The following is a 16,679-nucleotide window of genomic DNA, read 5'->3' on the forward strand; positions in this document are numbered from 1 at the left end:
GCTGTGAAGTGTGTAAACCTGGTGATTCACAGACCTGTACCCCTGGGGATAAAAATATATGTTTATAAAAAATAAAAAATTTAAAAAAAAAAAGAAGGGCACATGATGTGATGAGCACTGGATGTTTTATGCAATTGGTGAATTGTTGGACTCTGCATCTGAAACTAATGATGTACTATTTTTTGGCTAGTTGGATTTAAATAAATGAAAATAAAGAAAAAAAAAAAAAACATGTTGTTAATGAGCACTGTCTCTTTACCAGGGAAGAGCCAGAAAAGGAAAAAGGCGCAGAGAGAACAGGCAGTTTGCTTCAAGTGTTATTAACTAGCTACAGCATCAGGGTAGAACCTGTCCTCCTGACTCCGCGTCCACGGACATCATTGACAATAGCATGTTATTTCCTGTGTCTTTTTTGAAGACGTTGTTTCAGACATGTTCTCCTAAATTCTGACTCCTTTAAAAAATGTTCAGTATTTTAGGGGTGTCTGGGTGGCTCAGTCGGTTAAGTCTCTGCCTTTGGCTAGGTCATGATCTCAGGATCCTGGGATTGAGCCCCAGGCTGGGCTCCCTGCTCAGCGGGGAGCCTGCTTCCCCCTCTACCCCTCTCCCTTGCTCTTGCTTTCTCTCTCAAATAAATAAATAAAATCTTTAAAAATATATAGTCAATTTTTTTTTAAATTTCCACTGCATAGTTTCCTTTTGAAATGTTCCTGAAATGTGCTCTAAGGGGGACCAAACACAGCAGCACAATGACAGATGAGCTCATCAATAAGCTATTCTGTAGAAGCTGCTGGGTCCTTGGCCCTTAAAAAAGCTTGCTCCATAGGGACGATAATTCTGCAAATAATGACTTCTCAGGAAAATCCTCAGCTGTAACCAAAAGTTCAGCTCATCCCATGGGCCATGTGTCATGCTATTGCTTAGGAAATGCATACAAGCCTCACCACAAAATCATGTATTACCTGAATTCTTCCTCCACTGAGCTGAAAAATCCCCCAGGGCCTTCTAGATCATGCCTCTGTTTTATAGCTCAAAATCAACTTTTACACAGAGTTAGTAGAGCATTTTTTAGAATCTCCAGCACAAGATAGGCCATTCTTGACAGAAGAAACCATTTCCAGTGTCTAAAAACCCTTAGCCCAATTATTTTACAACCCTAAATCATGGTATCATGCAAACACATTTCACCTAAGCATATATAAAATTGTCTTTCTTTGCATATTCTTTTGATTTCTTTATGTCTTTTCTAGTGCCTTTCATCTTCTAAAAGTTGCTCTGAATTATGTAAAGATATTGTGCTTGGTCAAAGAGTACTTGTAAGAAAACGGATCCATAGAGAGTAACATCACTGACCTAGGAGTACCCCACTTTGTAAGAAACTGCAAGACTAAAAGCCAGGTGATGTTTTGCCTTACACCATGTGGTGAAATCTACCTTTCTGCTGCTTGCTTAAAGGAATTTAAGAGTCATATACACATACATATATCAATATATTTATAAGATACTAATATTTACACACATACTAAAAGCTATGTAAACATACATATACATGTAAGTTAAAAATATGGATAACTTTATTTTTAAGTTAGTATATGTGTGCTTATGTATTCCATCACCTGATGGCTATTTTAAGAAGTTTTAGTATAAGAGGCATTTCTGATTTTAAAACTTATGAATTGGTAAATTAACTACTGTATAACTATATGTATTACAGCTATTGGAAGTGATGTGGATATATATATATATATATATATATATGCTGACATGAACACATATTGATAATAAATTGATTAGCAAGAAAATCATTACAATATTATACGTAGTGTCATTTTATTTTTGGAAAACTTAGAAAAATATTGGAAACATATACACCAAAATGTTTAAGTGATCAGCTGAAAGTGGTAAGTCTGTGATTCATTTAAGTGAATAAACTATCTTAATTCATTTATTTCTTTCTGTTTGCCTCCTTATCTCTCTTTTTTTATTTTGCTTAATTTTATTTTCTAATTTTTCTAAATGAACACGTTATTCTATAGGATTTTTAAGCACTTTCGAAATTAATTTAAATTTCCAACAAGCAAGAAGATAGATTGTATCAAAAACAGAGCAAGTAAAACAGAGAGAAGGTGTGGAGATGTATGCAGAAGTCCTATGAGGAGGGACAGTGCCACATCCCCTGAATGAGCATACCAGCCAGTGCTGTGAGCTAAGAGGATGGTCCTCTCCTACAACCCAACCTACACCATTAAGTCTGGTATCCTTTTCCAAACTGGCAGTGCCCAATCATATCACTGTTTCCTGAGAACAAGACAAAAGAAACAAAGGATTTCACAGTCTTGGTGTTTCACAATTGATTATATAAAGTTAGGAAAGATTTTTAAGGAGCACCATATTGCCAACACAAGTCATTGTTCCCACGTCATATGAGTTGAGCAACAAGAAGTTATTAAAAACAGCCTGCCCCAAGTATAGACTGAGCTGATCCTAAAGCTTTAATGTAAGACCATTGTTCTAGAAATCCATTCTGGGACCTATGAAGGAAAATGAATGTTAGCACACAACAATAGACAGCATCAGAGACAATAAATAAATTAAACCAAAGTCCCCTTTAACGATCTTTCCCACATGCCTGAAATTTTTTTTTAAGATTTTATTTACTTATTTGACAGACAGAGATCACAAGTAGGCAGAGAGACAGGCAGAGAGATTGGGGGGAAGCAGACTCCCCGCTGAGCAGAGAGCCCAGGACCCTGGGATCATGACCTGAGCCGAAGGCAGAGGCTTTAACCCACTGAGCCATCCAGGCACCCCATACATGAAATTTTAACAGGGAAGTAACAGAATTCAAAATGTCCTCAATTATTCTTACATTCAGATTTTCGAGTGGTACGTAAACAATCCTCACCCATGAGTGATCACCCTGAGGTAAGCTGCTCACTTACAGCAGCTAAAACATCCTATGTTGCCCTGTGTCAGTATTACACCTTCCAATTTCCACTTTGGGGCACTCTAGGAACTCTAGGAACATATACTGGCAAAGAGTGCATCAATTTTACACCATTAGTCTGAATTACCTTCTCTGAAGAAACATTTTTAAATATTGGAATTTTGTTCAGGATACACTCAGAATTTGGTTGTTGACTAACAATAAATGAAGCTCAAATAAATTAGAGGCTCATTATTAATAAAGTATCTCATTTTGGTATAATTAACATAAGTTTTTGATATAAAAACATAAGATGCTCAATAATGCTTTGAGTCATTGCTTTATATAACTAACTGATGATTAAGCAATATAATAAGTAATTCACTCAAAAAATACTGGTCCCCACTCTGTGCCTACCAGTTCTAGGCTCTAGTGACACAGTTTAAATGAGAAAGGTAAAGAATATACCTTTAGCTGTTTACACTGTAGTTGGTGAAAGAACAACAAAAAAAAGAATATAATAAGCTCTGATTGAAGTATTCATAAAATTCCTCAGAAATTTTTTCCAATCTATGGCAAGCTCATGCAGACATTTTTCCAGGATCTATGCTAATAGGTAATTGCTAATCAAAGGTGCAGAAGACTTCAGTGTGGTTTTCCCAAGGGAAAATGAACTCATTCATTTTTCTTATCTGAAAGAAAGACACTTCACATTCACTGAAACTTCCAGAAGAGTTGTCTCACAGAAAGAGAAACTCTGGCTTTCAAGTATCATTTTCTGCAAAAGTAAATTCTACCTAATCTAAAAACTGATTAGATCTTTGCTATAGAGATTCTCATAAAACTGACTCCAAGAAAAATCCCTTCCTCCAAAATTCACATGCAGTGTACATGCAGCTAAAGAAGAAAAATACATGATACAGACCCAATTGCTTGCACTCACAGGCGTGTGAAACCATTCAGATGGTGAGAGAGGAAGCAGGTCACTGCTGGGCAGGCAGACTGGAGTCTCAAAAACTGAAAAGTCTGCATAATATGTATTAAACAGATATTAACCTCAAACCTCTTCAGTCCTCATGAGATAAAAAGTTGGTCGATTCACCTCTTCTAGGTGAAGTCTGGGAGCCCCAAGCCTCCCTTGATTGTTGATGCAATAAAACAAATGAAATCAATGAACAGTTACTGAACTACAAACAATACGGGTTTCTAATAATTTTATACAAAGAATGTACAAAACTAAAAGAAACAGTAAAAGACCAAAACAGTAAAAGACAATGAGTCTAAAGGAAATTCACATTTTTAACCATCTTCTTCCTCCCTCAGCTTTTATATTATTTTCTCAAACTCCCAGGCTCCAAAACTTGGAATCATTCTTATTATAGCCTCAAATGTTTTGTGTCTTACATCCAAGCACTCAACAGATTTTGCCATTTCTTACTGTTACACATGTCCCACATTTTTACTGTGTCTACTACAGTCTAGGAGTTCCCATCTCAGTGCCTACATTTTGTCATATTTAACTGACCTTCCGGAAGCTCCTTTATTCTCCATACATCTCATTTACTATTGCTAGGTTAGTATTTTCAATTGCTAATTTCATTAGATCATTTTCAGATTCAAGAACCTTCAATGGCTCCCTATTATCTACTGGACCAAATCCACATTCCTGCACGGTGCATTTGATGCCTTCATGTACTGGCCCTGTCACACCTCTCAGGGGGGACACCAAGAAGCCCAGGGAAAAGAGCCTGGCCTTGGTATCTGCAGATCATGTTTTTTAATCTCAGCTCTGCCATTTATTGCTTATAGGACTTTGAGCAAGTTACTTAAATTCCCTAAGCGTCAGTAAACTCCCTTGAAAAATGGGAATAATAATATTTGTCTTGCTAGGTTATGGGAATTCAATATAATGCTCCACACAGTGGGTTGGCACTGTTCATTTATATTTTCATTCCTTTGTTCACATAGTCTCCCAACTGGAATGCCCAACCCCCTACTCTTCTTCCCTGGAGGGAAAAAAAGAAAAAAAAAAAAAAGCTGTCTTTCAAGGCAGATCCTAAGAGAACCTTCTCCCTGAAAATTTTCTATATTCACAGCAATGCACAGAAATAATGTTTTCGGATTGGTAAAAACTATGTTTACCTCATAAAGGAAATCTTTGACCAAGGAAATCACGTAGCTTGGAAAATGCTCTTTTTTCTTTAAAAAAAAAAAAAAGGAAAAACATACCTTTTAGATAGGACAAAAAGAGAGAGAAAGAGAAACTTCCAGAGATTAAAAAAAAAAAAAATCACTGTGGCAGAACTCCCTCACATTTGGCCCAGACTATTTCTCCTAACCCTAGAATTTATAGAATTCATCAGTACTGCTCAATTCAGAGCATTTTTTTTAAACCAATCTTTCTTTGATTATGTCATTTATATAGCTCTTTCTTCTCTACTAGTCTAGAAGCTCTTAATAGAAGAAATGTAGACTCTTGTTTTTTATTCCTACAATTGCATTTACAACCGTTAGCCAAAATTATTCTTAAGACCTCAATAATACCAGTAGAAGGATATGTAGGTGGGTGGCTTAGATGGGTGAGTCGGCGGATGGATGATAAAGTTTTCATGCGAGGTTCACTTAAAAAGAAAATGTTTTAAGTCTACTCTCTGTAACTAATATTAAACTATGCTTTGTTAATTAAAGCCTAAATTATTTAGGCAATGCATCCAAGTCGTATGACAGCGTAATGTATATGTCCCCTTGATGTATTTTAACAGTCCACACACACTCTGGATAAAGCAAGAAAATACATCGCGGAGATGAGTAAATGCTCTCTGAATAGAAACATTTCAGAACCTCACTAATTTTAAATGGGTTATATAATGTGCATTTACTTTATAATCTGTCTGGGTATAAATAAAATCCAAAATACCTTTCCCAGGGAACTAAGCAGGATTTTAATGAAGAATTCTCAGAAAAGAAAACTAAGTTACAGCAAAAATGGGAAAATCTAAAACCTTAAAAAAGTAAGACAGTTTTAATAACTAAGTAATGACATCTTAAGGACTTATTTTGTCACTAATTTGTAGTGACACACCTGAAGGAAAACAGTAACTCAGAATTTTGCTTCTCCTTCGCCAAGGAGAAGTTGGTCCCAAACTTCTCCAGTTGTGCCTGATATCCAGGTAAAGTGCTAGTGTGCAGGGGCTTTCCCTGGGACACCTGCCATCTCTCTGTCTACGTTTCCGCCCCCAGAGTCTGATGATCCTGATCAAGAGACCCTTGTTTACAACCAGGGGACATGGTTAGAAAAAAATCTTTTGAAAAAATATATAGCCCCTCATAAAATGTCCCCAAATGGGAGCAGATGTACGGGACCCACTTAGGACCATGGAGCCCTTCAAGTGTACCTCAAATTGCACTTTTTCCTGTATTTTTATTTTCCAGATTACAAGTGGAAATCTCTTTACTGGAAAATCACTTTCCATCAAAAGCAATCTTTATCCACCCCATTGCTCACATGTCCCAGGGGGAATGTAAATGCTGATGATTCCTAACCCTTACATAGTTCATGAAATCAACAAATATTAATTGAGTGCCTAGTAAGTGTCAGATACTGCACTAATGATATAATTGTGGTCCTGCCCTACAGAGAATAACAATTATGGAAATCAGTAACCCTAACAAACATGTGCAAAAGAGAAAGAGGAGTATAAAACTGAGAAAAGTATATGCTGCTACAGAAACAGGCAGAGCCGCTCTGATTTGGGTCAGAGGATAGAGTAAGACCGCGTAGAACAAAGGCTACTTAAATTAAAAATTGATTAAGAAGGCCAGCGGGATTCTGTGGGAGAAAGAAAGACTTCTGGGCATGGAGATAGACAATTTTCAGAGCAGAGCAACAGCGTGTGCACAGAGGCTTAAAGAGAATGTCAGCCTATGTGATGCTAACAAGGGATTTTTTTTTTTTTTTTTAAATTCTGTAGCTGAAGGTTAGGTGGTGAAGGGGCAGGGTCAAAACAAGAAAGATACAGTACAGGAGACTCTCCTAAGTGAGGGAAGAAAGTTATACTTTATCCTAGGGGAAAGCGAAAACAATTGTGCAATGCAAATGCAGGACTGTGAACAGTCTGAATTTTTATGGCTGCACAACTTAAATATGGTTTTGTAAGACCTGCCACACACTCTTGCGTGCTATAGCACTTTCTGAGCATGTAATACAGGGTGTGAAAATGGCAGAGGAGTGTCTGGACTTGACCTTTCTCAAGGAAATCCGGGTGGGGCTGTCTGAGGCAGCAAAGCGTCATGAAGAAGAAGGTACTCCAGGCATCCCTCACTGGGGAGCAGTACAACAGAGAGGCGCCCAGGATGAGGAGGATGGCGCCTCTCCTCAGGTAGGTGTCCCAGACCAATAGAGACAAGCACAGGGGTCCCACGAAATCGCGATACTTTCATCTGAGAATTGCCCTAGCTTCCACCTCTAGAGCTGCTCCCAGAACCTTACTGGGTCTTTTATCCCAATGTCTGCATGGGGTCAGGCTGGCCAATGGCAACAAGCCTGGCTGTGGAGTAAAAGGAGCCCAAGGGGGTCTGTTTTCCCCCCTTACTACCTGTGTCTCTTGGGAGCTATGCACACAATCTTCCTGCATCTCAGCCTTCCCAACTTGGCGACCATTACTACCTCGGAGGGTGTTTCTGAGAAGAAAGAGCATGTGTGAAAGGTACCTAGAATATCCCTTGGTATAAGGGTAGGCATTCAATAAAAGGTGGTTCTTGCTGGGAGGCTATTGGCTCCATTACCTCTCAGCATTAGGCCATGGAAGAAAGAATAAGGAATAGGGAAGGAAGAATAATGAGAAGTTTGCTCATTAGGTGTAGGTGACTTGGGAGCTACTTTGTTGAATCTGAATTCCTTGGGTGGCAGAAAGTAAATAAATGTTCTTAGCTTGAGGATATGTCTTTGGCTCTCATTTCACAGTTGACATTCACACAGATACCAGGAATATGACTGTTAATTAAGTGTTCATTGAGTAGCCTTTTTTTCCCCATAACAAACATATAATTAAGATGTCAGGGTATGCATGCACACCCACTCTTGTGGGTGTGTGTGTACGTGTGTGTGTAAAGAAAGAGAATTCTTCTATAACAGAGTCATAGAATTAAGGAGTTGGAATGTCCTTCTGTTACATACCACTAGTTTATTAGGATAATTCCGAGTCCAGATAACAGTAAACTCATTCTCTCTTCAATGTTGCTAATCTAAGTCTATTTAAATCTATGATTTGTTACCCAAATATTGCTTTATAGATTTGAGTGAAGGCAAGTGAGAACTGGGTGCTTAAGTGTGTCTGGTATTCTTTCCTTTTCCTCTTTTCCACACTTCCACACTCAGCCCACACTTCTGTTCCCTCTGAAAGCAGGAGTTTCCTAACATCCCAAATAGGTAACTGTCCTCTAAGTTCCTCCTGGAAGAGAGCTTTAGACAAATGAGACAATGAAGCCGCATTGGCCAAATCTGTACCCATGTGAATCAAAGGGGTCTTCCTTTAAATTCTATGAAGACAGACAGCACTCAGAACATATTTGTTGAATAATTTGAGAAAATTAATGACACACTTATATCTGAGTTTGTTACTTACCATGGATGTGCCATGCCCCATCAATACCTAATCCTTCCAACAGCCTCTAGAAATTCCCAGAGGGTATTAGAAGGTGTATCAGTAAGTCCTCCTGTTCTATAAAAGATTCAGATTATCACTTACCACAACTACCCAAAAGTGAAAGTCCAAAATAATACGAAACAAGAGGAAGAAATTTATATTGACCTTAATTCCTCTGAAGAAATAAGCTATGTTCCTTTAGGAACAATTCCTGAGGATAGAAAGTGAGATGCCGGCCCCACAATAACTTTATTTCTTTCCAGTCCTTCCCAACAGAAAACTAGCCTGTGAAGCAGACCACAGAAGGGTACTGTTAATTAAAGATAAATTAGGCAACTTTTTTCAAGCATTGTCTGATCATCCCTCTTTAATGCCTTACACTGGATAAAACTACTCCACATTAGACAAGAGATGATGGATGCATCCAGAAGAAATGAAGGGAGAGAAGGGGCATAGTAAGACATCCCATACCCTGCAAGGGGGTCCTTTCTTACAGCCCTCCCAAATCTTCAATAAAGTTGTTAAAGCTCAAAGGAGCCTCGAAAAAAATACATTTTTATGAACTCAAAACACCATGTTTTTCACAGGATGAAACCAAAGCAATAAGCTTAAGAACAGGGCTGGAAAGGGGTTGTAGAGAGAGAAGTGTGGGAGTGGGAGGGAGAATGCTTATTCCAGAGCACTGGAGTTGGATTTGGGTTCAGTTTTACCAAACCTTTACAGGACAGGTGCCTAGGAGCACACGGGTAACATAAATTTCTTATTAATGGTCAATGAATGTAAATTTGTCTACTAAAAATCTTACCCACAAACTATACCCAGAACTTATATTATGTTCATGATGTTACATGATCTAAAGCTCTGTTGCTTGAGAGATGGGCATCCACAAGCCATTTTAGATGTATGGCGTCATAAAAAAAAAAAAAAAAAATGTTCTGGCTTATGGGCAGTCACTAAGTAAATTCCCCTTAACTGATGAAAGGACATCCATTGCTGATTTTCACTAGACCCCAAAAGAAACTCTAGCTCTCCTGAGATCGGCAATTGCCTAATGGAGGTTAGTGGAGAAAATTCCTATATGAAAAGTCCCTATTCGTTCCATATTCAACAACATCATTGTCCTTAAAATGTTTCCAGCCAGGAAAGATCAGCAAACCTTCTAACAGTAATTTTATTTCCAGTCCTTCCCAACAGAGAACTAGCCTGTGAAGCAGACCACAGAAGGGTACTGCTAATTAAAGATAAATTGGGCAACTTTCTTCAAGCGTTGTCTGATCATCCCTCTTTAATGCCATCACTTAGCGTGCCAAGGAACAAGAGCCAACAGTCAGCAACACAGGGCAGGTTAGTGAGTCTAAAACCAACTCACTCAGTAAAGAAGGCCAGAGGAAAACATAGTAAAGAAGGAGAAATGAAAATACATTCTATGGACTGAATCAATTTACACCCTTAATATGTCTTAAAGCTCATGCCCTTTTTTCACAGAAATCTGAATAACACAAAGTTTGCATATAAAGTGCTGCCCATGTAAATCCTGAAATGAGTACAATTTTGTCATGGAATAGTAACATTAATAGACACTGAAAACCTCCTTCAGGAAGGATATAAATTTGGACATCCCTCTCCAACAAAAGATGAGTCAAGCAGGATGATTTTTCTCTTGCATAAAATACAGTAGAATAACCTACATATCTCTTGAATCAGGAACGGTTTCTAGAACTTATTTGTTTGTTAGGTCTGCTCCAAATCCCAGAAATAAAAAATGTATTTCCCCATAGGGATCACCTGCTCCTCAGTGGTCTTTAATCCACCTTTGTCAAGGCGGCTGAAAAGGAGAGAAAGACAGTAGACTCACCATTTGATTGCTGTACCAGTATAGCGATGTTCCCTTCAGCACTACCCAGAACTTTTTCCATTTGTTGCTCAGGAAAGTTCCTTTTTCCTTTTTCTTATACAGCCACCCTTGGCAGTCAGCATGTCCCAGGTCTTTACAGGATATCCTCCTCCGACTCATCGTGAAGAACCCTGCAACAATTACATGAAGAGGTAGGTAGCATATTATCCTGGTTTATGTGACAGAGCGAACGGTAACTGTTAATTATTTACCTGTTGGGAATTGGGTTTTTTACCAAGACACAGGCAAAGTAAATGCAAAAAAAAAAAAAAAGACTGATTTCTTTATTTTATTTTTAATCATTCGTTTGGTGCTTAGAAGGTACAAGATAGGACCAAAGAAACAGTGAGACCAGAATGCAAGTGTTAGTCTAAGAATATTATTCAACAAGAATAAGTTGAAAAAATTAAAATCGTGAGGCTGGCAGGCACATCATTGCCCTAACAGAGCTCCTTTCAAAATAATAGCAGTCATTATGCAATAGATGGAGAAGGGTTAATGCCCACCTAAACACAGCCACTTCCCGACTCAGTGCCAGCTTTTCTAAGCTTTATTGACATACCACGAGGGATTAATCCAAATGAACAGCATGCCGTCATTTCTTAAAATCGATCCAAAAATAACCAAAAATTTAATCTGTCATCCACCTTCTGATATTAGCATTAAGATAGACAAAAATCTGACCCCAAAGAAGGCATCGGACAGAAAACCCACCCTCACGCACACAAGAAGGGGATAAAGAAACAAAAGAGATCTAATTACCTTGAGTTTTCTTTCTCGGCTTCTGACGCAAAGGAACCTGCTGATAATGCAGGAAGGAAAGAAAAGAGGAAATTTCTGATTGTGTTGTAACATTTGTAAAGAGAGAAGGAGGGAGGGGGTGGCAGTGTTTATGAGCAGGATGGAAGCTAAAAAAAACTCCCAAGCAGAACTAAAGGGGAGCTACTCGCTGAGGCACAAAATGTGCTAATTAGAATCGGTAGACGTTGAGCTGAACCTGAAGAAAGATACAAAGACCCGTAACTCGGCATCTATCACTAATGTTTCCTGTTTCCACCACAAGCAGCTTTCGAGCTATCACTTCAGTTAGGACAGGATGATGTGCACCGGAGTTCTTAAAAATAGTGAAATATTTTCCCTTTGAGTGTGTGTGTGTGTGTGTGTGTGTGTGTGTGTGTGTAGAAGAAGAAGAAGAAAAAGGAGAAAACCAGATCCTGCTTCTTCTCCTGCAATTTCTAAATAACACCCACTATTTCAATAAACTGGGAAGATAACTGTGATCTCACAATATTACAGGTTCACATCAGATTATTAAATCAAAAAAATTATTAAATCCATGGCCCTACCCCCACATAAGATGATGCATAAACCCCATGAATTAAATATCCCAGAAAAAGAAATTCCACAACCTCTTTTGGTGACATCTAAGCAACTGTCAACTCTACTTATCAGGAAATTCTTATCTACAGCCAGGTTTAAATTACTCATTCTGTCTTTAAGCATCTCTGGCTATTTCTCACATGTCTTAGAGAAAATAAATTAATTTCAACTTCTATGTTATGCTAGCCTTTCAAATATTCACATCAGACAGAAGATAACATATCTGAAGTACACATCTTTCACAATACACTTTAAACAATTTGTGTCAGATCAGACTATCAGCAAAAAGAGATAACAACAAAATAAAATGCTTTCAAATGACCTCGTGTATGTGTGTGCACAGAGACATTTTAGATTAAAGAAGTTTCACTTTTTCTCCACAATATCAAAGCTGAATTTACTCCGATTTAAAAGACTTAATTTTATATGTTTACAAGTAGAGAATTTGAAAACACTGTGCATAATTGCAGAGCTGCTCTCATAGTTGGCATGTAATCACAATACAACATTTTCTAATGTTACTGCAGAGGCACTTGGCTACTATATTCTACATAGTTAATTATCAGTCTACCAGCTATTGTAGATTGTTCTGTAAGTGTGAAGAGGGAATATGATATAGGGGTAAAAAGATGCGATTTGTAAATCCAGAGGCCTGAAATCATCTCCTTACTGTCGTAATTAGTAGCTGTTATTATGCAGGGAAACGTTGATTTACTGCTAAGAACCCACTTCCTCATCTGCAAAAGCAAGATATTTCTAATAATTCTAATCCTATGGGCGTCATAGATATTCAACAAGATTGTATAGGAAAATGCTCCAAAAACTAAAAAACACTGTATTATTACAGACATAAACAAATACTTCATACTAATAAACAAAAGTTTCAGCATTTTTCGGATAAGTAGGACTTGTATTTCCTTCAGCAATGTTGATGAAGTTAATGTGCTTAAATTATATTTCCTGGGAAATCTCATACTGACTTTTTATTTTACAAATGTTAGAATAAAATTTTATCCCTGAAGTCATCAGTAATCCATCCTTGCAAGACACAAGACATAACAAAGGCAGTAACTGCCCTAATTTTTAGGCAAGAATAGATTTATTAGTCATGACACGTGACTACAATTTAAGCATAGGATGACACCAAGGTCCTAGTCTCAGCTCCACTTCCCTGAATCTCTCCCACCCTGACCAGCATCTTGGTCTAAAATTCCCACTATTCCCTCAAGTGGTCTCCTGGGGTCTTTTTACTATGCAATTATCTGAGATCAGGGAAATCAGTTAGTACCATTCAAAAATTTTATCTCAAATACATATATCATTTGGACAGTTAAAACTTAGGTGAGAGGCGTGCCTGGGTGGCTCAGTGGGTTAAAGCCTCTGCCTTCGGCTCAGGTCATGATCTCAGGGTTCTGGGATTGAGCCCTGCATCAGGCTCTCTGCTCGGCAGGGAGCCTGCTTCCTCCTCTCTCTCTCCCTGCCTCTCTGCCTACTTGAGATCTCTGTCTGTCAAATAAATCAATAAAATCTTTAAAAAAAACAAAAGCAAAAACAAAAAAAAACTTAGATGAGAGCCAGGACTAAAGGCAAAGAAGAGAGTAAATAAATTTAGATGTGGGAACAGAAGCATTCCCAGAACGGCCCCAGAAGAACAAGGTGAATCACACTAGTCCATAAAAATAGCAACTCTCAGAAGAACAAAAGAAAGGAAAGTGTCAAGAGGAGAATTGTAGAACCTGTGAAGGGAGGCAGTGCTCAGACCATCTTGCCTCACCGAGAACCAGTGGATTTCCTCCATCGGCCCCTTCTGAGCTCCAGTGGGATTGGGAGCACTCCAGATCTTGCATCCAAACTTAGGGCTGGCTCCAGAAAAAGCCCAAATGAAACTGTAGGTTTTGTCCCAATTTTGCCAAGACCAGCCCTCAGTGTTAGCTAGATTCTTGTGCCTAGGCTGGGTGAAAGTGGGCGCTCCAGGCAGAAGGATGGTGAGCATCTAACACCAAAAAAGGGTTTTATTCAGACTTTTTTAAGGAGGGTAAAGGAGTTTAGTCATTGAGTATACCCTCCTCTGACCATACTTCCCCTAAGACAAATTATTATAAAATCTACATTAACTGTTCAAACTGTTTCCCCCAACCAGAAACAAAGTATATATATTTTAGAAATAACAAATCTTCATTAGTTTCAGTTTCACTTGGTGTATATGAATTTGAAACCTACCTTGGTTTACATGAGAGAATGAAAACAATCTTGAGAACTTCAGTGAGTTTAAGATACATCTTACTCCTCACAACAGGAAGTGGAACCCACGAACTAGTCAGTTTCAAAAAGATCTTATGGTGTGGTTTTTTTTTCACTAGGTAAGTGAAAAAAAGCCAAGCAGCCAGTTGAGCAATGAGATAGTTTTTCAAAAGAGGAATTATAATTCATTATAATAACAAGTATCCAGAGCCTAATAAAATCTTCCCATTGGGATGCTGTGGGTAAAAGTGAAGAATTACTCTAAATTCTGAATTTGAACTAACTTGGTTCTAAAATATGGGGGAATTTTTTCTTTTAAATATTTACTTCTGGGGCGCCTGGGTGGTTCAGTGGATTAAGCCTCTGCCTTCAGCTCAGGTTATGATTTTAGGGTCCTGGGATCGAGCCCCACATCAGGCTCTCTCCTCAGCAGGGAGCCTGCTTCCCCCTCTCTCTCTGCCGTCCTCTCTGCCTACTTGTGATTTCTTTCTGTCAAATAAGTAAATAAAATCTTTAAAAATAAATGAATATATATATGTATATATATTTCTTTTCTACTGGAAAATACTTTTATAAAATGGTTACAAAAATTCATTTATTTACTAATCATTTAAAAACACAGATAAACATGCAAAGGAGCAAGTACAAAATATAAAAAGGGAACTCCTTTGATGTTGAATTATGATGGTAACACCCAAGTTACAGGTAATTAGTACAGTGACTTCTGATCTATATAGTAATTGGTAAATCTTGCAGGTACAATTTGCTCCCATGATATACTAAAACCCAAAGAAACATGGTTTCTCATTCTATGAAACTTCATAATGATCCTGGTCTTTAGCAAAACTGTACAGTGATATGCTAGTTAATGGGCCCTGATTTCTAGCATTTACCAGTCTCCATGGTGTGAAGCCTCACATCATTGTCAATTTCAAACTACCAATACTTTAACCACGTCACAAAATTTCTAAATGTTTTATAGTCAAGTCAATTCCAGCTGACAGAGCTGTTAGGAATGTTTCTCCACAAATGGCTTTTTCCCAAAAAGACTTTTTCTCCTTCCTGGAAAATTAAACTCAACTTTATAAAGGGAATTTTAAAGCTTTCCATTATTAAAATTTTACCTGAGAAAATACATGAAAATCTCGTTTCTTTTTTTTCAGAAGACTAAACACCTTAAATATTACTTAATAATTCATGTGACATGAAAATCTCTAGTGAAAAATGGAGACAGATAATAGACATTCTAATAATAATAGGCAGTAGTAGAAAACAATGACAGCTGGAAGATATATAATGTTTGCTATATGCCTGCACTGCCCCGAATCTTTTTGCGAATACCAGGATTGAATCTTCACAATTATTGTGGTTTAAGTGCTATTCTTATCCCCATCTTAAAGAAGAAGAAAATTGAAGAAATTGGATTCAGGATTTTGCACAAAGTCAGAAAAGTAAATGGTAACATGAAGATATTTATTTCAAGAATAAAACTCGCAATGTGGTAGCCTCTTATGATATTTCTGTGTTTGATGTTGATGTTATATAAAGGAGTAGGACAGGAAAGCAAGGACTAGAGTATGACGGAAAGGAATGAAAGCAGGGTGACTAGGAAGAAGAGGAGAAGAAGGGGGGAAGGAAAGAGGGGAGAAGGAGCCAGGGAGAGGAGCCAGAGAAGTGAGCAGGGGTTGGAAGGGGAAGTTGCAGAAGAGGAAAAGTGAGAATGCAGAAAGTCAGGGAGAGTGGAATGCCAGGGGAAATCCTGGAGTTTCTAGCTAAAATAATTGAATAAATGACAGCAATATAGACTGCATAGTTTTAAATATACACGCTCAGGAGTAAACATCGAATGTGATGTGCACCTGAGGCATCCAAGTGGAAATGCTCTGTATGTATTGTACTTACGGGTCTGGGATTTGGAGACAATCTGGAATAAAGATATAAAATTGGGAATCATCCATGCATAGAGAGTAGAAACCTTGAGCTGGGATGAGATCACTCATGTGTGTAGAAGGACAAGGAATTGAAGTCAGAATCTGAAAGAGGCCCAATCTGTTACACTGAGCAAAAGAGCCAATGAAAAGATACAGAAAATCAGATAGGGGAGATTACAGGAGTGAGGAAGAGTTCCAAAAGAAAGGTGAGTTCACAGCAGGGAGCCGTTTCCCTCTCTCTCTCTGCCTACTCTCTGCCTACTTGTGATCTCTCTCTCTGTCAAATAAATAAATAAACAAAAAAAAAAAAAAAAAAGAAAGGTGAGTTCAAACCATCAAATGCTGCTGATATAAAAGAGAAAGATCCACTCTCAGATATATACTGAAGCCCAAAGAAACACAAGCCTGGAGGCACAACGGAAGTCACAGACAGCAGTTAATTGCAACACGGTGGTGGTAGAGCACAACTGTAGGAAGTTGAACGTGTGTGGGTATGTGAGTGGATAGACAGTGTCACTCTCATTTACTGCTGTGCTCTATCAGAACCAGAGCTGTATGGAAAAAAAACCTCAGAAACACTATGTTGAAAATTAACTATTGTTTGTAGTATTGTTAAATATTTCTTATAAGTACTAAAATTGCAATTGCCTAGGAACGGTAAA

The 16,679-nt window shown here is 38.0% G+C and overlaps 1 protein-coding gene across 8 annotated transcripts in view; it reads right to left on the reverse strand.

Moving 5' to 3' along the window:
• Positions 1-16,679, reverse strand: part of IPCEF1 (interaction protein for cytohesin exchange factors 1) — a 194,529-nt gene that overhangs the window by 70,745 nt on the left and 107,105 nt on the right. For 4 of the 8 annotated variants that reach the window (XM_059401308.1, XM_059401313.1, XM_059401306.1 and 1 more), the window contains exons 4-5: positions 11,228-11,267; positions 10,427-10,596 (exon numbers count right to left, since the gene is read on the reverse strand). In XM_059401308.1, coding sequence (XP_059257291.1) covers positions 10,427-10,596; positions 11,228-11,267 — 210 coding nt within the window. Of the gene's footprint in view, positions 1-10,426; positions 10,597-10,971; positions 11,172-11,227; positions 11,268-13,619; positions 13,659-16,679 lie in introns of those variants that run through there. The other 4 variants (XM_059401311.1, XM_059401310.1, XM_059401312.1 and 1 more) reach the window with 4 other exon arrangements.

The sequence above is a fragment of the Mustela nigripes genome, chromosome 5 (genome assembly GCF_022355385.1).
Source record: "Mustela nigripes isolate SB6536 chromosome 5, MUSNIG.SB6536, whole genome shotgun sequence".
In the NCBI taxonomy this organism is placed as follows: Eukaryota; Metazoa; Chordata; class Mammalia; order Carnivora; family Mustelidae; genus Mustela; species Mustela nigripes.